The sequence below is a fragment of the Lampetra fluviatilis genome, chromosome 2, assembly GCF_964198595.1.
Source record: "Lampetra fluviatilis chromosome 2, kcLamFluv1.1, whole genome shotgun sequence".
In the NCBI taxonomy this organism is placed as follows: domain Eukaryota; kingdom Metazoa; phylum Chordata; class Hyperoartia; order Petromyzontiformes; family Petromyzontidae; genus Lampetra; species Lampetra fluviatilis.
In genome coordinates, this window is record NC_136276.1 from 24,416,111 (window position 1) to 24,442,831 (window position 26,721).

At 53.5% G+C, this 26,721-nt stretch overlaps 1 protein-coding gene across 1 annotated transcript in view; it reads left to right on the forward strand.

Annotated features, from left to right (window-relative positions):
* Window positions 1-5: 5 nt before the first annotated feature.
* The window catches only part of ENO4 (enolase 4), a 43,572-nt gene continuing 16,856 nt past the window's right edge, over window positions 6-26,721 (forward strand). Inside the window, exons 1-4 of the mRNA XM_078864704.1 lie at window positions 6-73; window positions 1,837-2,006; window positions 5,440-5,568; window positions 18,407-18,597. Coding sequence (XP_078720830.1) covers window positions 1,854-2,006; window positions 5,440-5,568; window positions 18,407-18,597 — 473 coding nt within the window. The 5' untranslated portion in view covers window positions 6-73; window positions 1,837-1,853. The remainder of the gene's footprint in view (window positions 74-1,836; window positions 2,007-5,439; window positions 5,569-18,406; window positions 18,598-26,721) is intronic.

Below are 26,721 nucleotides of genomic sequence, written 5' to 3' on the forward strand. Positions count from 1 at the left end.
GCGCGCGCCGTTGCTTGGCAACCGCGAGACGCCGGAAGCGGAGTGGCGCCACTTTCTCCCTCGACACCGCGCGGTCTGCTGCTTCATTAATGCCGCTTTTGTCGACTACATTCATTCTCCACAACGACGCAGATCATTGGTTAGAGTTATAACATCGGCGACAAGACTCCGAGCCTGTTAGCTCGGCAGTTCGCTGGCATTTGATTTCGAGCGTCGCCTCTGGCTGCTGCCGGGCCACTGAAAGCCTTAAACCGGCCCACGGCCTCCTCGTGCTTGTGTCGGCAGGCGCACGGGTCGTGGCAGAGTTTCATCTTCTTGGTTCTTTCGGTAAAGTCACGTAGAATGGAAATAATAAAATAATAAAAATAAAACATAATATAATAATATAATATCATAATATAATAAAACAAATTCGTGGCAGAGTTGTTTGAGGGACATGTCGGGCGCCGCGGTGGCGAGGAGATGTTAACTCCATCGCCTGGTATCCAGGGGGACATGGGTTCGATCCCGACCCTGACGCCTGCGGCTGTATATTTGGAGTTTGCGTGTCTCTCTCTCCCCGCGATTGCGCGGACTTTTATTCGGTCCTCTGGGGGTTCCCTCCACATTTAGACACTTGCATTTAGAGTGTTTGACTCCTATACAGTTCTACATGATAAGCCACATCGTTGGGCTATCATTTGTGGCCAGGTCGCTTCTGAAAAATATACAGCTCTGTGGGCCTTACCTCGTGAAATATAAATAGTTGTATCTGTATTGCTGATGTAACCTGCTGACCCCTCCCTAACTAGACATCTGTGGAAAAAAGAGCTTTGTCGGTCATCGGATTCCTCCAGTTTAAATGGAGATTATGTGAAGGAGACTGCTTCTTTATTTTGTACAGTGAATACGATCCAGTTGCCGCGCCGGGAGATGCAATCGAACCGGCGACCTCTCGAGATTGCACCTGCAAAGCCATTACACCTGCAAATCCATTACACCAGCAGCTGTTTACATTGCCGAAGTTGTTTATGACATGCGGCGCTGTATATATACTGTATATATTATTACCCACAGACTATACAACGTGCATTCATTATGTGAACATTGCAGCCCTCTTTATCGGTCGGCTGCTGAATGCGCACCTCCCCACTCCGTGCGAGTCGCGGGGGGTGAATTTGCTATACTTCTCTACACTGGTCAGTGCGGGTTGGTGAAGGCGGAAAGTGTAGACGTGGAAATAATGTATAGTGCTATAATTACAGTATCTGCACATCCCTCTGCTGGTCACCACGTAGCCTCGCAAACCATAGCAACCTGTTGTGTAGAGTGGTCTCCCATACATGCACTATGCAGGCTCAACCCGTCTTAGCTTGAGAAGAATTCTACATGAATTCAGTACGTATATGTTATCGTTACTTTTATGATACAATGCACGATAATATAGCACGCTCTAGAGCACGGGTCGGCAACTTGCGGCTCCGGAGCAGCATGCAGCTCTTTAAGGACTGCAGAGTGCGGCTCTTGAAATTCGCCAAAAAATGCCTCTTATTTTGGTTGCCGACCCCTCACCATGGAAGTCCAGTTCACCATGGAAGTCCAGTTCACCATGGAAGTCCAGTTCACCATGGAAGTCCAGTTCACCATGGAGCTCATTAAAGGACTGTTTCGTGACGTTCTTTATTCAGGGCCACCGTTTCGTATTCACATGTATGGTGGCTCTTGAAATATAGTTTTTTTTTACCGAGTTAGAAAAAAATTGCTATTTTTGTTGTTTTGGTTGCCGACCCTGCAATGAGAGAAATGTTAAGAAGAAGAAGGCGTAGTTGAACAACTGTGAATGATCCACCTTGGCAGGTTTGGCTGAAGCTGTGATGGAGCGCTCACTATCCGATGACGCCCGGCAAATGTACAAGCTGAAGCAAGCGGCAGTGGAGTTCTACCATGCCCACGGGGTCCCACAGAACTTGGAAGAGGCCCTCAATAGCCTCTTTCACCAGCAGCCTGAAGACATCTATGGGCAGCTGGTACCCACTCGCCATAGCACGCATGCAACAGCCCTCACTCATTGCTTGTTTCAAAGGTCATAAGCTGTAATACGTCTCGACATACCTGCCCCTTTACATAAACAGGCTTATGATTGTTACACATCCCACCCAACCACGTGGCCTTCAGGGAGTGTATGAGTTTAGCAGAATTGGTTCAACAAAGCAAACTCTGGACTGATTCAACCAGAGACTACATTTTAGACTCGGGCTTAATTTTAAGGGTATTTGGATTAAATGTATTTGCGTGTTTCGTGGTGTGCTCCCACTTATATTGGTTTATATTATTCTAATATGCTGTGAAATGCTGCCGCATATTGACACTATACCGTGCGATTTGACTGAAAACCTAACTTGTATGAGCATCTTCTTGGTTCTTTCGGTAAAGTCATGTAGAAGGGAAATAATAAAATAATAAAAATAAAACATAATAAAATAATTCTCACGACGTTTCGGCCACAACGCAAGCAGCCGTCCTCAGGTGAAGAACAGGTCTGTCGGAAAGACAGTGTCTGAATGAACACCACCAGGCTTGGAAGCGTATATTTAAGCTGGGTTGGAGGGGAAGAGCGCCTTGACAAAGGGATTTGCATATCAAGAGGAATTTAGCATATTTATGGGAAATGCAGATATGGGATTAGTCACTACTTGTGAAATGCGTAGGAGGTGGGCGGGGGGTTTTCAAAGTCATATTATGCCCGTGCATTATGCAGGATTAGCAGCATCAAAGGGAGGGAATAGGGTTAGCATTAATAAAGGGAAGGAATGTTAATAGTATGGAGCTGCAGCAGTTAAACCACCACGTAAGAAACTAAAATATAAACTACATCAGTATCATCAATATACTAAATATACTCTCCAATAAGCTGAGCTACTAACAGTAAGTCATACATTACAATTCTATGTCGCAAAAAATATAATATGCCTCCAGCTAAACTTTTTTCTCTTACATCACACGGGTCTACCCCGTACTATATACTGCCATAGACAAACCCAACATTAAATTATATACTGCATTACTATACACCACCTTAGACTATACATTGTAATATTACACTGTATTATTCTACCCACCCTACTGTATACCACACTGCTGTATATTCACTATACAATTACGATACTATATATTACCTTATACATTATATTAAACATTACACTTTTAAACTATGTATTATTATACAATTTGCTATACACTATACCATTGACCGTCGCGTGAAAGGTACTAAGAGGAAGCAACGAAATATGTCAATGGGAGAGTGGTGGTAGGAGACTTGCAGCGGAGCAAAGAATCCATTCCCTGCGGAGAATAAAAGATATATAGTCAATGCCAGTGAGTGGACTGCGGTCTGAAAGTCACCATAAACGTGAACACAATCAGTTAAGATCCGAAATGGTTTATTACGTCCTTCCAATGTTTGCTGAGCCAGAATCCATCTTCTCGGTTGAATTTGTCTCTGTGTTTGTATATGTGGATCGCCTCATGAACGAATCTCTCATGGTAGCCAGATGGCTTGCAGAGAACCTCTGTCTTGGAAAAGTCAATGTCATGTGAGCCCACTGAATTGTAACAGTGATCTGCCACGGCTGAGGTGTTTGTCCTACTGTGTTTCAGGTCTGCTTTATGTTCACGGATGCGGTCCGAGACATGTCGTTTGGTTTCTCCAATGTAACTGCTACCACAGCTTAAATATACGCTTCCAAGCCTGGTGGTGTTCATTCAGACACTGTCTTTCCGACAGACCTGTTCTTCACCTGAGGACGGCTGCTTGCATTGTGGCCGAAACGTCGTGAGAATTATTTTATTATGTTTTATTTTTATTATTTTATTATTTCCCTTCTACGTGACTTTACCGAAAGAACGAAGAAGATGAATCCCTGCAGTCACGAAAGCTTTAAATCGAAATTGTATGTGCATATTTTGACCCATTCATTCCTCTCACAGTTGTAAGCCATCATTGATTCTGCACCTCCAGCTTTGGAAATAGGGAAGGGACAGTACTTGACTGCCCCATGCTGTGTCGACCAGAGGTCACTTGAAGGGATTTCAGAAGTAGTTCTCTATCTGTTTAACACGTAGGCTTTCGCGACCAATATTATCTGTAGTAATATGGTCTTTGCACGTGATTGACTCACAGTAAAGACATCACATTTACCCATCTAAGACCAAAACAGGAGGAGGATTTCTCCACATATCTGGGTGTCACCCGATGAGGCTGGTTGTAATTACTGGCGAAACATCATACTCGAATTGTAAATGTTGTGGGTTTACTCTCCAACACACCGGTGTGCCGAACTAGTAACTAATTGGCATGTTTTGTTTACGTGACAAATCTTACTAATAGGTGGTGGGTTTAACGACACATTTATATTCTTGGTTTTTTCGGTAAAGTCACGTAGAAGGGAAGTAATAAAATAATAAAAATAAAACATAATAAAATAATTATCACGACGTTTCGGCTACAACGCAAGCAGCCGTCTTCAGGTGAAGAATGAGACACTGCCAAGCTAGGAGCTTATATATAAGCTGGGTTGGAGGTGGTAGAAGAGCGCCTTAACAAAAGAATGTGCATATCAAGAGGAATTTAGCATATTCATGGGAAATGCGTAGGAGGTGGGCGGGGGGGTTTCAAAGTCATATTATGCCCATGCATTATGCAGGATCAGCAGCACCAAAGGGAGGGGGCAGGGGGTAGCATTAACAAAGGGAGGGTATGTAGAAGCAATGAAACATGTGAATGGGAGAGCGGTGGCAGGAGACCCGCAGCGGAGCAAATAATGCATTCCCTGTGGAGAACACAAGATACACAGTTAATGCCAGTGAGTGGACTGCAGTCTGAAAGTCACCGTAAATGTGAACCACAATCAGTTAAGATCCGAAATGGTTTATTACGTCCTTCCAATGATTGCTGAGCCAGAATCCATCTTCTCGGTTGAAATTGTCTCTGTGTTTGTATATGTGGATCGCCTCATGAACGAATCTGTCATGGTAGCCAGATGGCTTGCAGAGAACCTCTGTCTTGGAGAAGTCAATGTCATGTGAGCCCACTGAATTGTAAAAGTGATCTGCCACGGCTGAGGTGTTTGTCCTACTGTAGTGTTTGTCCTACTGTAGGACAAACACCCCAGCCGTGGCAGATGAATCCCTGCAGTCACGAAAGCTTTAAATCGAAATTTAAGACACATTTCTATTTACAGTTCTCTATCTTTCAATTCTGTTCTCTACCAAGAAGGGTTGAGCTGTTCTGCAAGAGATGCCAGTGGATTCTCTGCCTTGTGACATGATGCCATGAGCACAATCGGGAGACATTGGTTGAAAACTACGTTCTAAAATGTTATGTATGGATGCGCATATTGTAATAAGCCTTGCATACATTGGAATTGTAAAGGAAGCGGTGTCTGGATGTTTGCACTGCAGGTAAACCACTTTTCTGTGCTATGCAAGCCTGCGGTAGTGAAGCGGATAGAGGCCTGGCAGGCACTGGACAATGTGGGCTGTCCCACCATTGCAGTGCAGCTCATCTGCACCACGAGGAACATGGAGCAGGTTAGAGCTCCGTTTTCACAATTATGCACACACAGAGTCGTCTCTGACCAAATCACCGGCAATGCGCCGGACTTAAGATTTCAGAAGCTACGTGTGAATGGGCCTATTTTGGGCCTGGATAGTGTATTTATGGGCAGACCACCATGCGAACAAAGCAGCTCTGAGGCAACGTTATCATGAACATGTACATGCATTAGATACTTTAATTTGCATACAGTTTTCAAATATATAAATGTATACATCATATTCTGGTTCTTTCGGTAAAGTCACGCAGAAGGGAAACAATAAAATGATAAAAATATAAAACAATAAAATTATCACGACGTTTCGACTGCAACACAAGCAGTCATCATCAGGTGTGAAAAACACAGCAAGAAAATGTATTATTTTATTGTTTCCCTTCTACGTGACTTTACCGAAAAAAACAATATGAATCCCTGCAGTCACGAAAGCTTTAAATCAAAATGTGTACATCATGTTGAATTCAGTCGTGAAAAGTAACCGGTGAGGAGCTTTATTGGTCAGAATTGTATCAATATGTAGTGAGTTCTAGCGACGTCGGAGACGGATCTTGGAGGCAACACTTTATTTAATACAAATACTTGGCAGTACAGCCCAGACTCATTCAGGGCAACGGCCCTTCTATAACCACTGTCTGGGGAGGTACTGCCTCCGGGCTAACGTGCCCTAACACGGGACCACGACTCTGGGTCCTCCGGCTATGGGTACCTAGGGGAGGCTACTCTAACCCGACCTAGCCAGGGTGCGGGTTCCGACCACTGGCCCACTCGGACCCGGCCCTCACAAGGACGTTCGGCCAGGGGTTCTAGGGTCTCACCACTGAGCCACACAGAGTCCCGGCCCTTACAAGGGCAGTGAGGCTAGGGGTCCCAGGGTCCTATCTAGCTGGTCTTCTGGCTTCTGTCTTGGACTGGCCCCGGACCCTTCCCGGGGTCCGGCTTTTATACCCAGCACGGGTGCGTCAGCCCTAGCCCCGCCTACCTTCTAGAGAGTTCCAGAGGGGGCTCCGGGGGATCCCATGACACCCCGCAGCCCCCACCTGCTTTTGGGCTAGGGATATAACGACTGCCCCTGCTGGACCCTGACTGCCCCTGCAGGTAAGTGTACACAGCCCATCGACATCGCTCCATTACCCCCCCCCCCTTTCGTAGCACCTAGCCAACCCTGGATGATAACCACAAAACGCTTGTGTACGTGTGCCTCAATGAACGATGGAACGCAATAACAAACCGCGCGAACCCCTATAAATACCCCAGCCCACCTGTACAAGGAAAGACATCAACATACGTACATGGAGTCCTCCCTGCCCCACGTACATGTGTAATAAAAGACTTCGTCAAGCACTGCTGGTCTCCGTTTGTCTTTTATTTAGGTTCTTTCTCCGCACCCCGCTGGTCTCCTCCGCAGACCAGCGTCGTCTCGCGCGCGCCCCGCACGCGCTCCCTCGTCAGCTCCTCCACTCTTCCTCACACCCCGCTGGTCCTGATCAGGGACCAGCGTTTCCTCTCGCGTGCCACGCACGCTCCTCCGTTAGCTCCTCCACTCCCGCACTCCGCACACCGCTGGCCGATAGCGTGCTGAGGTCTTTCGGCCACGTAGCCGATGGCGCGGATCTTCTCTCACCACCCAACGTGGCTCAGCCTCTTAACTTCCCCAACTGCCCCGATCTCTTCCGGGCTCCCACATATATCCATTCCCCCCACGTGACCCTGACTTCTCCCCTTCCGGATCGTCAGATCCGGCCTTCCCATACTACCCTGCTGGCTCCGCCCCCATTCACCTCGCCTCCCATTGGAGCCGAGGTGAACGGTGGCCCCTCCCACATGCCCCGCAGACCAGGCTTCGCCCCCCAATACCCCGGGCCGTGTGATTGGGCCAGAGCCCAGAAACAACCCGATTTACGCTAGCATTACACATGGAGTCCTCCCTGACACAACACGCTCTCGGCCCATGAGTGTTGTAGTAGAGGTGTGAGGAGGGATGAAAGGTTTGAGGCGCGAGGGGTGGACATACCAAGAGCGTTTCCCGAACAGTATTTTAACGCACTGGGGTCGGACCACGCGGACAACCTCGACGGGGCCCTTCCAGGGTTTAAGCAGCTTAGGAGACGTTGCTAGGGGTACCTGAGGGCAATGAAGCCAAGCCCGGTCCCCTTCAACCCATGCATGGTGAGACGTACGAAGGCCCCGCAGGCGTTCATTAGCCAGCTGGCGTGCCTCTGAGTTCGATTTCGTGGCCTCCCGGGCCTCCAAGTGGTGAGCATTAGCACGGACTTGATCGGCCATCTTGGACTTGGCCGAAGGCTGTTTGATACGCAGCTGCACATCTACCGGGGGGCAGACTTCCCTGCCATACATGAGGTAGAATGGCGAAAACCTCGTCACCGCATGGGGCGCCATCCTATATGCAGCCAGCACGCCGGAGATGTGGAGGTCCCAATCAATCTGTGACTCGCATACCTGGTGGCTCAACATAGAGGTGAGCGTCCGGTGGAGGCGCTCAACCATACCATCCATTTGAGGATGATATGGCGAAGTGCGAATCTTATGTGTGCCCAACAAGTTGCACACATCCCGCAACTGGGTGGATGAAAATTTTTCCCTTGATCGGTCAGCAGTTCGGGAGCACCCTTATCCAAGACGTAGACGTGGAAAAAGGCCTCCGTGATGGCTGCCGCCGATTGGTTGGATAGAGGCCAGGCCATGGCCCATCGGGTGAAATATTCTACTCAAATCAACAGGTACTTATTACCTCGCGGAGTAGCCAGAAATGGGCCCAAAATGTGGGCAAGACGGCCTCGCGGGTGGCTTACGGCGAGCACATTCAGTGCAGCCTTAAAGGAGGTCAGCCACATCTCTAGCCATACCCGGCCAAAAAAAACTCCAGTTGGAGAGTGGTGTAATAAAGGACTCCTTCACAAGATGTCGCTCTCCGTTGGTCCTTTATTGGGTTCTTTCCTCGCGCCCGCTGGTCCTCGCTCCAACCCTCGCCGTCTCCGTCCCCGTGCGCCCCGCGTACGCTCCGTGTGTCTCTCGCTACGCCGTCTCCGTCGGCCCCTCCGTGTGCTCTTTCCTCACCCGCCCCGGGCCACACCGCCCTTCGGGTACCCCGCACACTCCGCTGGCTCTCTCTATCTCCATGCGATCCCGCACGCTCCGCTGGCCTGGCCGCACCCCGCGCACGCTGGACCGCAGTGCGCCTATGACCCCCGACCACGTGGCAATGGCGCCAGTTCTCCCTCCACCGCCAGCGTGGCTCCCTCCGTGGTTCACTCTCTTCTCTCCCTCTCTCCCCTTCCGGCTCTCTCCTTATATCCCCCTCTCTCACGTGACCCAAACTCCACCTTCTATCCTGCCTCCGCCTCCGCCCCCCCCCCCCCCCCGTTCACCCCACTCCCATTGGAGCGAGGTGAGCAGTGGCTCCTCCCACACGCTCCGCCTCCCAATACCCCGGCGCGTGTGAGGGGCGCGGAGGCCAGCAAGCACCCTGTTCTTGCTCGCATTACACGACCCCCCCCCCTGATGAAAAAGCCAGCCATCCTCGGCTGCAACAGAACAACAATAATGCGAGCAACACATGCCACACAGGCATAAGAAGACAACGGAGATAAGAACAATAACAATTAACGAAAGGGAAGGGATTTAGAACGTGTGCGAGTCGCCGGGCCGTGCCGCACGGGGGTGCCCCCCCGCGTGGACCGTGGCCTTGACGGGGTTTTAGGAGCGGCGGGACTGGAACCGCCCGCCGCTGTTGGAGGCCCGTCACTCCCAGCGTCCCGTTCCCCAAAGAGGCCCGTCATCGAGCCCTCCCGCAACTGCGCCCGAGGTGGAGTTGTAGGGGCAGTGGGGTCAAGTGTCCCCGTCGCCGTGGTAGGCCCACCCGGAGCAGGAATCACCATGTCCGGCAGGATCACAGCCGGTCCGTCTACAGGAGGCACGACAGGCGCGCTTGCAGGTTGAATAGGCAAAGTCAGTGGCGCGTCGGTCGCGACAGACACCGGCAAGGCAACATTAGGAGATGACGCATCCGTCTGCGGGGCCACATAGGGTTTCAATCGGGACGTATGAACGTACCAACGCCGCGATCCGAACCGAACACGCGCGGACTGCGGACTAGGAACCTCAATAAGCACCACCGGCCCCTGCCACGGCCTATGCAACTTAGGGGAGGTCCCCACCGGTACCTGCGGGCAGTGCAGCCAGGCCATGTCCCCCACCCGCCAGGGGGACTCACCATGCGAGCGCCGTGCACAACGTTCGTTCCGGGCCTGGGTCTTGGCAGTAGCCAATCGGGCCCCCTCCCACGCCTCAGCCACGCGACGAACGGTGTCCCGAATATAATCGGGGAGAGGCTTAACAGGACCCTTCACCCCCATGCCCAGCTGCACGTCCACCGGCGGCACGTTCTCGCGGCCGTACATCAAAAAGAAAGGCGAGTACCCCGTCGACGCATGTGGCGTCATCCGGTACGCGGAGAGCACCCCAGGGATATGCAAATCCCAATCAGCCTGCTTTTCGCTAGCCGTATGACAGAGCATTGCCGATAGAGTCCGATTAAGACGTTCAACCATCCCATCCGTCTGCGGATGGTAGGGAGACGTCCGTACCTTCTTCGTCCCCAGTGCAGCGCACACCTCAGCCAATAATTTAGAAGAAAAATTTCGCCCTTGGTCCGTAAGCAACCTTTGTCCATTACATATCCGAACAGGAACGCCTCCGTGATAGACGCCGCTGACTGATCGGCTAAGGGCCAGGCCATCGGCCAGCTGGAAAGATATTCCAATCCAACCAATAAAAATGTGTTACCCCGAGCGGACGGCGGAAAGGGTCCCAAAATATCCAACGCCACCAATTCATTAATCCGTGACACCTGTATGGACTGCACTGGCGGAACATATGGGTGTTTAGGCGGTTTCCGTCGGGCACAGTCGGAGCACGCCCGAATGTGCCCGACGACATCAGTCGTCATGCCGTGCCAAAAATAATCCCGCTGTAACGTCAACAAGGTTTTCTGCACTCCGAGATGTAATAACTTCTCCGAATGCAGAATCCGAATCAATTCATATCACAGCGACACCGGCACAACAAGATGCCAGCGATCAACAAGCCATCCCGGAGAGCAGCTCCCGGCGTCCCATCGGATAGCGGGCCACCCCTTACCTTCGCAGCCCGACCCCGCAAGGCCCCCAGCGAGTCATCAAGCAATGGCTCGCGAACCCATACCGAACGTGGCAAATTCAAAACCCCATCAGCCGGCTCTGGACACGCGGGAGTCTCAGGCACCTCCACAGCGGACATAACCGGCCGAGGTGGCAGTGGAACCCGCGTGCACCTATTTGTGCCCGAAGTGCAAGCGCACGGGGACCCCTGCGGCAATCTAGAAAGTGCGTTCGCGTGATGCGATCCCTTCCGGTACTGAATTTCAAATGAAAACTCCTGCAGGGTTTCCAACCATCGTGTCAATTGGCCAGACGGTTGATCAACCCTCAGGGCATATTGCAGAGCAGCATGATCCGTGCACACAATAAACGTACGGCCGTATAGATATGGCCGGTATTGGCGAAGAAAATGTACTATGGCCAAGAGTTCCCGACGAGTAACGCAGTAGCGGGTCTCCGCCGGAGACAGCACGCGGCTTCCGTAAGCCACTACGCGTTCGACGCCGTCCCTAGATTGGGACAGGACGGCCCCAATCCCCGTGTCACTCGCGTCGGTATCCAGGATAAATGGCCGAGTAAAATCTGGATAGTCCAGCGTCGGTGCCGAAGCCAAACGATCGCGTAGGCCCTGAAATGCCGCCTCCTCCGCCGGTCCCCAACTGAACCTCCGGCCCTTTGCCATAAGGAGGTGTAATGGCCTCGCGATCGTGGCAAAGTCAGGTACGAACCTGCGGTAATAAGAAGCGAACCCGACGAACCGACGCACGTCCCCCACTGAGGCCGGAGTCGGCCAGTTTCGGACGCACGCCGTCTTCTCCGGGTCCGTGGCCACCCCGTCCGAGCTGACTATGTGGCCCAAATAGCGCACGGATCGCTGCAACAGGTGACACTTTTTAGGCTTAAACTTCAATTTAGAGGAACGCATCCTCGCAAACACCGCGTCCAATCTCCGCAGATGTTCATCAAACGTGCGGCTGAAGACGATAACATCGTCCAAATATATCAGACACGTGTCCCACTGCAGACCGGTCAACACGAGTTCCATCAATCGCTGGAACGTCGCCGGGACGGCGTTCAAGCCCATGGGGAGACAATTAAATTGAAACAAGCCCTGCGGCGTATGGAAAGCCGTCTTTTCCCTCGAGGACTCATCCAGGGGAAGTTGCCAAAATTCCGATGAAAGATCGAGAGTAGAAAAAAATTTTGCCCCAGACAAGGCATCGAGGGAATCATCCATACGCGGCAGGGGGTACGCGTCCGCAACTGACACTTTATTCAACCTGCGAAAATCAAAACCACAATTTCCCATCCTTTTTCTTTACAAGGACCACTGGAGCATCCCACGGACTGTTGGACGGGGAAATAATGTCGGCGGCCAGCATATCCTCCACTGCGCCCCGTATATGATCCCGCTCCGACGGACTCAACCGATGCGGGTTCATCCGAATCGGATTGGCATCCCCCGTATCAATATGGTTGGAGAGCAGAGAAGTGCGTCCCAAATCGAAATCGTCCGAACTAAAAACGTCGGAATACTTTCCCAACAGCGTGCGAAGCGCGGACCGTTGGTCCCCAGTTAAGGACACATTCTCCCGGCACAATTCTGCAATCCAGCGATCGTCCTGTGCCGTGGAGGTCGAGACCCCCCCTACGAGGCCCCGGAGGCCCCCATCATCATGGGCCGTGAAAGCAGTCACAGCATGAGCTAAAACCGTTCTGGCCGGCACACTAACATTATCTGCGGTCCCATTCAACACTTGTAAAAACGGGGGTTGACCCGGCCGAACAATCGTCTGCGCCCCGACCAGCGTCAAGCCCCCCGTTATAGCATTGGACGGCGACAACAACACACCTGCCGCCCCCTCGATTCCCGGCACTGGTTTCCGATAACGCAGCGGAATAAGCATTTGCGACCCAGGTGGAACATCAACCGATACTTCGGAGAGCGCCTGCACCTGGCGGTCAGGAACGGACTGGCCCCAGGGTGATGGCAAAAAGGCAATTTGGCGGCCCCCCCGTAATTGGATACAATTCTGATCCACCCTAATCTGAATGGGCATTTTCGCCAGGAAATCCGTTCCCAACAAGCAGGGCACCGCGAGGGACCTAGAAATCAACACCGTCCCAGAAACTGAAACACCCCCAACCGCTATGCTGGCGTCCACCTGACCCACAATGCCCATACTTCCCCCATTTGCCGCTATGCACGAGTCGTAAACCGGTCGCACCCGCTCCGGAGGAATGGACAGGAGGTGAAATATGACGTCTGAGATAATGGTCGCGGACGCACCCGAGTCCACCAAAATACACACGTCCACCCCTTGGATGGAACCCGGCACAGTGGACGACCCGGTAGCGGCCGCAACCACCCTCCGTGCCAATTTACGCCACTGCGTCAGCGAGCGACGCGGCCCTTCCAGCGCTCCCCCGTTAGTAACATTATCCGGACCCCGCGGCAAAAGTGATGCATGAGGTGACAGGCCTTGCCGGGTGTCTGATGCGTACCGACTTGCCTGTCGTGGTTGTTCTTGACGTGTCGCCTCTTTGGCAGGGGCCTCCTGCTGGAGCGGCGGGCGAGGGCGAGCCCAACACTCCCTGGCGAAGTGCCCCCGACGGCCGCAGCGGAAGCACAACAGGTCAGGCCGTCGTCTGGCACCCCCCCTGTCCTGGCGATCTCGCCCCGGCCCTAACTCCGCACCCCCGCGAATAGGCGGCTGGGTCGCTGCTGCCGTCAACTCCGCAGGCCCCCTCTCGTCCCGCACGTACACGGCCTTGGACGGATCCCATCCCGTGGCACCGCCCTCGATCTTGGGGCTCCCCGTCCAGGCTGTCACCTGCTTCCACCGGCGCAGGTTGAATTGCGCGTCCAGGCACTTAGCCGCTATCCGGGAGGTCAGTTGTTCGTGGCCGCACACAGGCATGGGAATGCCCAAATCCCTGGACAACTCCAACATTTTTCCTAAAATCAAAGGCTCCAGCAAGTCAGGCTCCGTGTCCGGGTATGCGGCCATAGCCAATTCCAAGACGGCACCCCGGTAAGCCACAGGAGATTCCTCCGGAGCCCGTTGCCGTTGAATAAACCTGCGATGTGCATCGTCCGGGGGCTCATAAGCTTCTGCCATCTCTTCAAATACAGCCTTCAGCGTAGTCTTCCTCGCGGCTTTAATGGAGCGGAAAAACCTGACCGATTCGTCATCCAGAAGTGTCGGCAGGACTTCTAGAGCCTCCGCATCCGTCCATTTTGCAGAGCGGACTGCCGCCTCAAAGCGTCAGGCGAACGCACTCCAGTCGCCGCCAATGGAGAATTCCTTGAGCGTCGTCAGACGATGGCTGCGGGTCCCCGAGTCGCCGTAATCTACTGACGGTGTTCCACGCGTTGGCGACACGATAGCGTCTTCCCGCGTTGACAAGGCGGCGGCTTCTCGCGGTGACAAGATGGTGGTTTCCCGCGGAGACAAGATGGCGGCTTCCCGTGGTGACAAGATGGCGGCTTCCCGCGGTGACAAGATGGCGGCTTCCCGCGCTTCGTCCCCGGCCCCGCCCAAGATGGCGGCGTCTTGCCGCGTGGCGGAGAGGGCGGGAAGCGTCGCGCGGGCCCCAATGGTGGACGGCTCCCCGCTCGGGCGATCTGGCCTCGCCGCTGTCGTCACCAGGGCGCACAGTTGTGTCAGCGTGGCCCGCAGCAACTCGAGTTGAGCCGTCACGTACCGCCAGCCTTCCTCGGCGCCCGTCGAAGCAGACGGCCCCGCCGCACCGACGATTTCCTGCACCCCCGGCGTGTCGCCCGTCCGCACTTCGCCCCCTCCTTCCATCGTCAGGAACGCCGCCGCAGTTGGAAGCTCGTCTTCGTCGTCCGAGGATGGTGCAGGTATGTGATGCTTAGACATCTTGGTTCACTTCTGACACCAATGTAATAAAGGACTCCTTCACAAGATGTCGCTCTCCGTTGGTCCTGGGTTCTTATCTCACGCCCGCTGATCCTCGCTCCGACCCTCGCCGTCTCCATCCCCGTGCGCCCCGCGCACGCTCCGTGTGGCTCTCGCCACGCCGTCTCCGTCGGCCCCTCCGTGTGCTCTCTCCTCACCCGCCCCGGGCCACACCGCCCTTCGGGTACCCGGCACACTCCGCTGGCTCTCTCTATCTCCGTGCGATCCCGCACGCTCTGCTGGCCTGGCCGCACCCCACGCACGCTGGACCGCAGTGCGCCTATGACCCCCGACCACGTGGCAATGGTGCCACTTCTCCCTCCACCGCCAGCGTGGCTCCCTCCGTGGTTTACTCTCTTCTCTCCCTCTCTCCCCTTCCGGCTCTCTCCTTATATCCCCCTCTCTCACGTGACCAAAACTCCACCTTCTATCCTGCCTCCGCCTCCGCCCCCCCCGTTCACCCCGCTCCCATTGGAGCGAAGTGAGCAGTGGCTCCTCCCACACGCTCCGCCTCCCAATACCCCGGCGCATGTGAGCGGCGCGGAGGCCAGCAAGCACCCTGTTCTTGCTCGCATTACAGTAGCAAGCATTTTGTGGACGCCCAAATGAAGAAGGTGCTCGTGGGTAGCCCAAACAATTTTACCCCGCAGGGACGTGGGCACCACAAGTTTAAACGCTCGCGAGCCGCCATCCCACTGCATGAGGAGGCCATCCCGTATGACGAATGAAACGGGGCCACCCCGGCCACCATCCTCGAGTGACTCCCTAGCACGGCGGCATAAGCCGAGGGGGGAGACGTCTTCCATTTGAAGATCCCTATTCGTCTGAACTTAGGCCCAACAGCGCGTCTTGTGCAACGGGCGCGCTGGGCGCCTCCTGGCCGTCAATGACAGGACCCGCTGTGGCAGCGAGGGACAGAGGCGTACCCTGGGCAGGAGGCTTACACCGCCCTGAATCCAAGAAGAAAGCACATTTCCCAACGAGGGGTAACCGTGACAACCCGTCAGCATTACCGTGCCGAATACCCTTCCGGTAGACAACCATAAATGAATAGTCTTGGAGGACCTCCAGCCAGCCCGACAATTGGCCCGATAGCTGATCGACCTTGAAGGCATACTGGAGCGCTGCGTGGTCCGAACGTACAGTAAAGTGTCTACTGTAGAGGTACGGCCAGTAATTCTGGACGAAGAAGACAATGGCGAGTAGTTCGTGACGGGTTACACAATAGCGCTGCTCCGCGGGGGATAGTACACGGCTGCCATAGGCCACGACGCGCTCCACACCATTGACCACTTGTGACAACACCCTCCCTATGCCCGTATTACTGGCGTCCATGTCCAAAATGAATGGCACGGAGAATTCGGGTTACCACAAGGGAGATGCTTCAATCGGGGCCTTACGGATGGCATCAAACGAGGCCTGTTCTGCCTCCCCCCAGTGGAATTTTGTCCCTTTTGCCGTCAACACATGGAGGGGCTTAGCCATAGACGCACACCCCACGACAAACCACCGCTAATATGAGGCAAAGCCCACAAAACTGCGCACATCCCCAACAGAGGTGGGGATGGGTTAAGAGCGGATGCAGTCGGTTTTTTCGGGGTCTGTAGCAATGCCGAAGCGACTGACGATGTGGCCAAGATAACGAACGGAATCGCGCATGAGGTGGCATTTTTGAGGTTTACATTTTTAATTTGCTGCTCGCATTTTGAGGAAGACCGCTCGCAACCGTTCGAGATGCTCATCGAAGGTGCGGCTGAAAACGATGACATCGTCGAGGTAAATCAGGCAGAAATCCCACTGGAGCCCAGCGAGGACCAGCTCCATCAGGTGCTGGAACGTCGCTGGAGCCAAGTGCAATCCCATGGGAAGCCGATTAAACTCAAAGAGGCCTTGCGCAGTGTGGAAGGCCGTCTTTGGTTTAGAAGCGTCATCGAGCGGTAATTGCCAAAAGCCGGATAGCAGGTCTAAAGTCAAAAAGTAGCGTGCGCGCTAGGGCGTCGAGCGACTCATCCATGCGGGGGAGTGGATAAGCATCTGCTACCGAGACTTTATTGAGCTTCCGGAAATCTACACAGAAGCGAAGGGTGCCATCAAGCTTTTTAACCAAAACAATGGACGCTCCCCACGGACTGGTGGATGGCGAGATAATATTGGCCGCCAGCATGTCATTGACAGCAATCTGTACGTGCTCTTTCTCTGCCGGGCTTAAGCGGAATGGATTCTGTCGGATAGGCGCAGCGTCACCCGTGTCAATGTGGTGACTGAGTAGCTTGGTGCAGTCAATGTCAAATTTACCCTTGCTAAAGACATGAGCGAAGTCACGCAAGAGCGCATGCAATTTAAGACGCTGTGATGGCAAGAAGTTCATACACCACGAACAAAGCGCGTCAATACATTCGGAATCAGGGCGTGAATGCGGGACGGAACGGGCCACATCTTCTAAGTGACCCACCAACGAGTCCCCCACAAGGGCCGGTGATGCGTGTGCAAGCACTGTACCTTAGGGAATAACAGTAGTCCTTGACCATGCATTCAGGACCTGAATGAATGGTTTACTGTCGCCTGATACGAGCGTCTGCGCACCCAAAAGATCCAACCCCCGCACCGCCGTGTTAGAATGACCTGGCAGCACGCCTCCAGAAAGCGCATCCGACGCAAGAGGTTTTCGGAACCGGAGAAGAACGAGCGTTTGACATCCAGCCGGAACGCGAACCGTACGAGACGCCAACGCTTGAACTGTGGCGAACGCCGTGTGCAAGCGAGTGGGTGAGGGCAAAAAAGCCATGCATCGGCCAGAGGGGAGCTCAATACACCCTTGGTCGATGAGAATTTTGATGGGCATTCTTGCCAAAAAGTCCGTGCCCAAGAGGCATGGAACGGCGAGGGTTGACGAAACCAAAACAGGCCTTTCCAATTTAACATCGCCAATGCGGATCTGGGCGTCGATCCTACCAGTTATACCCAATGAACACCCATTAGCACGGCACATCAACAGTCCGCAGGGGACGACACTTGTTGGGTAAGATGTTGTAAATGAGGTCCGAGATGATGGTCGCCGACGCTCCCTTGTCGACCAACATCCGGACGTCAACCCCCTCAATGGAACCTACAACGGCGGATGATCCTGCGGCCGCAGCGACGACCCTATGGGCCAACTCGGACCACTGACTCGGTCCGAGCGCCCTGTCGCTTACCAACCCATTCGGATCCCCCCCCTCTGACGCATGGCCACCCTGTGTGGTGTGAATTTAAGAGTTGACTAATTAGTTATGGTTACACAAATAAAAACACTCCTCCCCTACACTGCAGTGAGTGGTTTATGTCATCACGCACTGCTGCAGATGTCAGGCATGGAGTCAGCTACACTCGGGCTGTTATATTTTAAGTACAGTAGTATATGCTTGTCTGTACAATAGGCACCATAGAACTGTTTAATCTTTCTGTAACTTAATTTGTAATTTTAGTATGATTAGTCTAAAACAATATACCTGAGCCAACTTAGGCTACAGAGAGTTTATTAACATTGAGTTATGTTTGAGCACTATATTTAATATTTTTCAAGCAACACAATTGTTTTTGTTTTGATGTCGGTTTTTTTCATTGTGGTCATTTAATTATTTGTTTGACCCAGGTCACTCTTGCAATTGAGACTCTCCTGGTCTCCTGAGTTCTCACATGGTTAAACAAATAAAATGTTAAACTGGAAATTAGTTATCCTGGTAATGTGTTGCAGCGCGTGTGCTCGCTGGTGATGGCCAGTGAAGGTGAACCACCAGATACCATGGCACTGGGGCTGAAGGATCAGGAGTACAGCAAGAAAAAAGAATCTTCCCAGTTGGCCGTCCAGTGGATCAACCACTCTCTGTCTGGTTTGCTTACGGGTCAGCAGCCATACAACCAGTCAGAGCTTGACTGCTTGCTGAGGTACATAGAATAATAAAATAATGTCTCACCACGATATCCCTTATACAGGTGTAGTGTTGTACAGACGGACTCTTCAACGTCTTTTGTAGCACACACTTTTATTAACACGGTCCCTATGCACTGAGGGATATACGGTCCCCTCACCCGTTCCACTCAGAACGTACAAGCCCCCGTACCCTACAGGCTACTCAATATCCCGCTCTTTCAGTGTCCTCTGACTGGACCTAGGGATATGTCTCCCGACCACTGGTTACACTGAACCCTAGCCCTGATAAGGGCTGGAGGGCTTGGTCCAGGGTCCTAAGCTTCTTCCGCTGTCTTGGGTCTTCGTGTGGTTCCACTCCCCGAGAGCTCTGAGCGCTCTGGCTTTATACTTGCTCGTGGCCGGGTTGTCCAATCCCCGGCCACCTTGTGGAACCCTGTGATTGGTCGTTCCCAATATGCTTTTCGATCCCAATTCACCCTATCTGACCCTGACCGTTTGGTCGCGCGGGAAAACCTTGTTTACGGTCAGCTCTCACAGCTTGTGAGACCCTGACCGTTAGTTTGAGCGGGAAAACCTTGTTAACGATTTGCTCTCCGAGTTTGTGAATATCGAGTGGGTAACTCTACTACATCACCCTCCCCTTCGGAAGCCTCAGCCGTCCCGGCTGTTACAAGCAGAAAATCCCCACCAATGAATCAAAGTGTGTGTGTGCCACAACCAACAAGAACAGGAACATCCAACAAGAACAGGAACACCCACTATAAATACCCCCCCCCCATCAACAACGCAACATATGTACATGGTCAGAACCAATCACAAATAACGACATTCGCGACGCACAACGCATGCAGCATTCAGCTGCCGCAAAAAAAACGATGGGCAATCAAGAAAAGCGACGCGATCTAGCCCGTGTGTATTTCGCGGGCCCGTCGGAGGGGATGGGTGCCCCTTTCCGGGCTGCAGGCTGACCAGGCATCCTGGCAAAAATGTCAGCAGGGGCAGGAGGCCTCTCTGCGTGGACCCTTGGAGCAGACGGGTCGGGCAGCCTGGCAAACATGTTGGGCGGGTCAGGCATCCTGGTAAACATGTTGGGTGGGTCAGAAGGTCTCTTTGCAGAGACTCTTGTTGTAGACGGGTCAGGCATCCTGGCAAACATGTTGGGCGGCTCACGGGGCCTTCGTGCAGAGACTCGTGGCTCGCACGGCTCCCTCAGTCCCGCATCATCTGCGGGAGGAATGAGACGTCTGCGCTGTGGATTAGGTACCAACGGGGCGACATCCAGCTCGTCGGGCATATCACACGCTCGGCCCTCGTGTTTTGAGTGTGACGCAGAGCCGCGCGGCGTAACAAATGGCTTCAGACGAGAGGGGTGCACGAACCAGCGCCGTCGTCCCCAACGTATCTTAACACACTGTGGGCGCATTACCTGGACCACCTCAACCGGACCTCGCCATGGTTTTAGGAGTTTAGCCGATGTGGACACCGGCACCTGGGGGCAATGAAGCCACGCCATATCACCTGGAGCCCACTGATGCACGGACGTGCGAGGGGCCTGCAACCTCGAATTTGCCCGCTGGCGAGAAGCAGAATTTTCAATCGCCGCATCACGAGCCTCAGACAGCTTTTGCAGGTTGAACCGCAAATGGTCAGTGAGCTTCGATGACTGTGGGAGCTGCTCTATCCCAAGCCGCACATCAGCGGGGGGAATGGCCTCCCTGCCATACATTAGGAAAAATGGGGAGAACCCTGTCGCTGCATGTGGCGCCATGCGGTAAGCAGCGAGGACCCCTGGGATCTGCAGGTCCCAGTCTACGTGGGATTCGTCAACCTGATGGCATAGCATAGAGGTGAGGGTTCTATGCAACCGCTCCACCATGCCATCTGTTTGGGGGTGATAGGGCGAAGTGCGCACCTTCTTAGTGCCCAACAGGCGGCATACCTCACTCAGCAGGGTACTTGAAAAATTTCTTCCCTGGTCGGTCAGCAACCGTTCTGGAGCGCCCTTGTCCAGCACATAGCCTTGAACAAAGGCGTCCACCACGGCTGCTGCCGACTGGTTGGGGAGTGCCCAGGCCATAGGCCACCGTGTAAAATACTCCACCCCAACCAGAAGGTACTTGTTACCACGAGGCGTCGTAGGGAAAGGCCCCAAAATGTCGAGAGCAACCAGCTCGTTCACACGGGATACCGTGATGGGCTGCAGCGGTGGGCATGCCGGCTTCGCTGGAGGTTTACGTTGCGCACATTGGGTGCAGCCCGTTAAAATATCAGTTACGTCGCGGAGCATGCCCGGCCAGTAAAATTGTAGTTTTAGCAAGCCAATGGTTTTGTGCACACCCAGGTGCGACAATCGCTCGTGTGCTGCGCACACAGCCGAACACCGCAAAGCTGATGGCACTACAATTTTGTACTGGCAAGAATCAGCATCCCAATGCATGAGCAGACCGCGGCGCATGGCAAAAGAGTTCGATTTACTTGAATGTGAGGACGAATCACATGCGCGACGACGCAAAGGCAACAATGACGCGTCGTTCATTTGGTGCCAACCCCATTCATCCAACGTTATCCCCAGCAAGTCGTCACTTGCTGGCGGATTTTGGTGGTCCACACCCGGCGCAGGATCGGAAGGAAGGGCAGCAGAAACCGTTTCAGGAGGTGCAACCGGGCGTACTATTTGCAGTTTGCACCGGCCAGAGCCCGTGAAACAGGCGCATTGTTCTGACGGGAGGCGAGATAGCGCGTCCGCATTACTGTGCTGTGTACCCTTACGGTAAATCACCATAAAATTGTAGTCCTGGAGGACTTCAAGCCATCGGGAGAGCTGGCCAGACGGTTGGTCAATGCGCAAAGCGTATTGTAACGCAGAGTGATCGGAGCGCACGGTAAACCGTTGACCGTACAGGTATGGCCTGTATTGTTGTATAAAGTAAACAATGGCCAGCAGCTCGCGTCGGGTTACGCAATAACGTTGCTCTGCAGGGGACAAAACCCTGCTTCCATAGGCAACCACCCTCTCAACGCCATCAACGATTTGGGACAGCACCCCGCCGATCCCGGTGTTACTGGCATCGGTGTCCAGAATAAATGGCTTTGCGAAATCGGGGTAAGCCAGGGGCGGTGCTGCTACAAGAGCATTCCGTAAGGAGTCAAATGCGGCCTGTTCCGCGTCTCCCCAATGAAATTTCAGCCCTTTCGCTGTAAGAGCGTGTAGTGGCTTGGCGATTGTAGCGAAACCAGCCACAAAACGTCGGTAGTACGACGCGAACCCGATAAAACTGCGAACATCCCCAGCAGAGGTGGGGGTAGGCCATTGGCTGACACATTTAGTCTTTTCAGGGTCTGTGGAAATACCCGAGCGGCTGACTATGTGGCCTAGATAGCGCACAGACTCACGCAGAAGGTGGCACTTCTGCGGTTTGAATTTAAGGTCCGCAGCTCGCATCTTTTCGAAAACAGCGCGCAACCGTTCAATGTGTTCGTTGAACGTGCGGCCAAAGACGATAACGTCATCAAGATAGATAAGGCATGAGTCCCACTGGAGCCCAACGAGGACCAGCTCCATGAGCCTCTGAAACGTCGCTGGAGCCGAGTGGAGCCCCATGGGCAATCTATTAAACTCGAAAAGGCCCTGTGGTGTCCGAAAAGCAGTCTTTGGCTTTGATGCTTCGTCGAGGGGGAGTTGCCAAAACCCTGACAGAAGGTCCAAAGTGGAAAAATAACGCGCTCCTGCCAGAGCATCCAATGACTCATCCATACGTGGAAGAGGATATGCGTCAGCCACAGAAATTTTATTTAGGCGCCGAAAATCTACACAGAATCGAAGACTGCCATCGTGCTTTTTGACCAGCACTATCGGGGCACTCCAGGGGCTGTTGGAAGGAGAAATGATATCAGCCGCCAGCATGTCGTCAACTGCCCATTTAACATGCTGTTTCTCCGCAGGGCTGAGCCGAAACGGGTTTTGGCGGATAGGGGCAGCGTCACCAGTGTCAATGTGGTGACGCAGCAGCTTGGTGCAGCCAATATCAAATTGTGATTTGCTGAACACATCCGAAAATTCCCGCAAAAGAGCCCGCAATTTACTCTGCTGTGACCCGGATAAATCGCCGGCATCCGCGCAGAGAGCGTCAATCCATCCCTCGTCAACGTTATGAGGGAGAGGCTGCTGACTGTTCGCTACGTGTCCGACAACCCCGGTCCCCAGGGGCGCCACTGTCGCATGAGCGAGCACTGTCCCCTGTGGAATGACGGTGTCTGACAGACCGACATTCAAAACTTGTATAAATGGCTCCCTGTCGCCCGCTACAAGAGTCTGTGCGGCCACCAACGAAAGGCTGTTAACTGCTGTGTTGGAGGGTCCCAATAAAATGCCATTTACCGAGGCGGTGGGAGCGAGCGGTTTCTTTAACCGTAAGGGTACGAGCATTTGTGCCCCTGGCGGAATGCGTACAGCGCAAGCCGCAAAAGCCTGTACGGAAGCATTTTCCGTCCGTGAATGCGTGGCCGCGGGTAAAAATGCCATCCGGCGGCCCGAGGGAAGTTCAATACATCCCTGATCGATAAGGATTTTAATGGGCATTTTGGCAAGAAAATCAGTTCCCAGAAGGCACGGCACCGCAAGGGAAGAAGACACAAAAACAGGTCCGGCCAATTTAATATCGCCAATGGCAATTTGAGCCCGAATTTGCCCGAGAATCCCTAGGGAACTTCCATTAGCGGTGAAAAACGGAATGGAAACCTTTTCCAATGAACGACATCGGCCGGGCAGTATGTTGTAAATTAACTCGGAGATGATAGTGGCCGATGCACCAGTATCGACAAGCACGCGCACTTCCACCCCCTCGATCGAACCAACAACCACCGAGGAACCCGCCGTTGCTGCAACCACTCTATGGGCCAGCTCTGACCACTGCCCGGGTCGCAGTGGTCGCGAAGAGTCGGCCAAACGCCGCGTGTCATACGCCGTGTTCCGAGCGGAGTCAATGGTGTGTTGTGGTGTGTATGAGGGCCGAGCGTGTGGGGTGCCGCGACTTGCCTGGTTATGCTGCGCTGCTCTGGAAGCTCTGTAGTCCCGGTCTCGGGATCCGGCGGAGCAGCGGCGAGGTGCACGGCAGTCGGAAGAAAAGTGGCCTCGGCGGCCACAGTTGAAACACGTCGCGTCGCCGCGGGGGAAGGGCCGTCCCCGCTCCCAGTCGTTGCGGCGACTGGTGCGATCCGGTGATCGCTGGGGCGTCGCGCTGAACGTCGAGAAGACTCGATCAGGAGAGCGAGCGTTGTCCCTGCTGGCAGGCACCGATGTCGTAGCCGATGCGGTGATGGTCTCGTCCTGGTCCAGCATTAAGTGAGCATGAATGCTCCGGGCAGCTCGCAGTGAGCACATGTCCTCGTCATCCACGGCCTGGATGACAAGGCGCAGCCCCCTCGCCATCTCCAGCAGCTTCTGAAGGACGAGTGCATCGATAGCCTCATCGTCCATGCGGGGGTAAGCCGCTCTTGCCATGGCGAGTAGCGCGGTGCGGAACGCCAATGGCGACTCCCTTGGCTTGCACCGTCTCTCGTAGAACTGGTGGCGTGTGGCGGAAGGAGGTCCGTAGACATCAGACAGCCGCTGAAGTGCTGCTTGTAGTGTCGCCCTTTGTCACTTGGGAATGGAGATGAGTGCAGCGAGAGAGTCATCGCCCAAGGTGGCTGGCAGTGCACGAAGTGCTTGTGCATCCGACCAGCCCACCATCTCCTGATGGCTGAGGAAGCGACGTTGAAATGCCGCCCAGTCGCCCCCTGTGGACGAGAATTCGCGAAAGACAGGCAGTCGCTGCTGTAGAGCAGCTGTGTCGTCGTCTTCGTCAAGCTCGGACTCGGTCCTGAACGCAGCGATGGCTTGGTCAACAACATGTACTGTACGGTGTGGCAGCCGTGATGACGCGGTGTTGCTGGAGGGTCCTGCAGAGGCAGCGTCGCTCTGCGATGACACGGTGTGTTGTGATTGGCCCCCGGAGGTCCCAGCATACACTTGGCTTCCGCCCCCACGTGACCCGTCGGCGGGAAGGACATTCTCTTCCGGGTTTGCGATGGCGGGGACGCCCGCCGTCGGCCGTTCCTCCCCGCCCGCAGCCCCCAGGGTAAGTTGCTCCAGGATGGCTGCTGCAGCATGCAGCAGCTGGGCGAGGCGGGCGTGAGCAGCCTGGGTGCCGTCGCTCGCGGCGATCGGCTGCACAGCTGGTGGTGGGGCGGCTGGCAACACGCCAACATCTTCAGCGCCGCCCGCGGCACCCACAGGTGAGTCGGAGCTTGCATCATCGGGACTTCGCGTGCGGTTCGTTCGTCTTGTTTCCATCTTCTGACGCCAATGTAGTGTTGTACAGACGGACTCTTCAACGTCTATTGTAGCACACACTTTTATTAACACGGTCCCTATGCACTGAGGGATATACGGTCCCCTCACCCGTTCCACTCAGAACGTACAAGCCCCCGTACCCTACAGGCTACTCAATATCCCGCTCTTTCAGTGTCCTCTGACTGGACCTAGGGATATGTCTCCCGACCACTGGTTACACTGAACCCTAGCCCTGATAAGGGCTGGAGGGCTTGGTCCAGGGTCCTAAGCTTCTTCCGCTGTCTTGGGTCTTCGTGTGGTTCCACTCCCCGAGAGCTCTGAGCGCTCTGGCTTTATACTTGCTCGTGGCCGGGTTGTCCAATCCCCGGCCACCTTGTGGAACCCTGTGATTGGTCGTTCCCAATATGCTTTTCGATCCCAATTCACCCTATCTGACCCTGACCGTTTGGTCGCGCGGGAAAACCTTGTTTACGGTCAGCTCTCACAGCTTGTGAGACCCTGACCGTTAGTTTGAGCGGGAAAACCTTGTTAACGATTTGCTCTCCGAGTTTGTGAATATCGAGTGGGTAACTCTACTACACAGGTATCCCTCAATTTACGAACATTCAATTTACGATATGTTGCTTGAAAGCAATTGACAAATTATGGACACTTTTCGATTAATGAAATTTTATTTCCGAGTTGACGAAATTTCACACGCCACGCGCCATGAGATCAAGCAAGAAGCACCCGAGAGGCTGCGTCGTCATCCGCGACAGCGTCACGGTGTCCCTGCAGTGCACCAGTAATGGCTCCACATCACCGACACACTCATTCAAACATGCAGTAGATCTTTTGGGGAGTTCCCTGAAAACGTTCATTATTTTTGTTTTAAAGTATTTCTTATTCAATCGTTTTAATATTTATGTTATCATTTTTGCATTGTTAAAACTGATATAGGTGTATGTTTTTAGGTTAGGAGTACAGTTGGAATGTATTAAATTAAAGCGAAGAGCCGTTCCAATTTACAAACTTTTCTTTCATGCAAGTTTGTTGAAGAACGCAACCCGTTTGTAAATCGAGGGATACCTGTACTCTACTCAAATGTTATCTTTCCCTTGGCAATCTTACAGATGAATAAAATTATACAAAGCATCTTATCAATAGAAATAATTGACCTTGTCATCATCAACTTTGACAGCGGAAAAGTAGATTTTTGGATATAATAAGGCAACCATTGTGCCAACGATGCTTGATGCAGTTTCAAACGAGACGTCGTATCTAATGGCTAAATTTGGTTGTGAGAACTGATATTCAACTTACACGTGTGCAAAAGACAATTCACTTGTTTGGCTGTCGCGTGACGGAGGTAAGAACACCATGTGGCCTAACCCAATTTAACAATGATGAATCATAATATTGGCTGTGAAAACCTACGTATTAATTTTATGTAAGTGTAATAAATGGACTCGACCACAGTATCTGGTCTGGTGTCCTTTATTCGGGTTCGTTTCTGTTTCCCACACGGCTGTCCTTTATCTGGCTCCTTCCACACGGTGCCGACTTCGCTGTCGCTCCCGTCACCGCCAACAGCCCCGCTGTTGGTCTCCGTCGCTCCCGTAGCTCCTTAGCAGCCTTGCTGCTGTTCCCCCACACGCAGCCCCTCCGGCTGCTGTCGCTCCCGTAGCCCTCTTGCTCTGCAGCCCCCGGCTGCTGTAGCCCCTAGCAGCCTCGCTGCTGTCTCCCACACGCAGCCTCTCCGGCTGCTGTCGCTGCTCCCAGCTTTCGCCCTCCGTGGCCTCACCCTCGTCCAGTCTCCAACCAA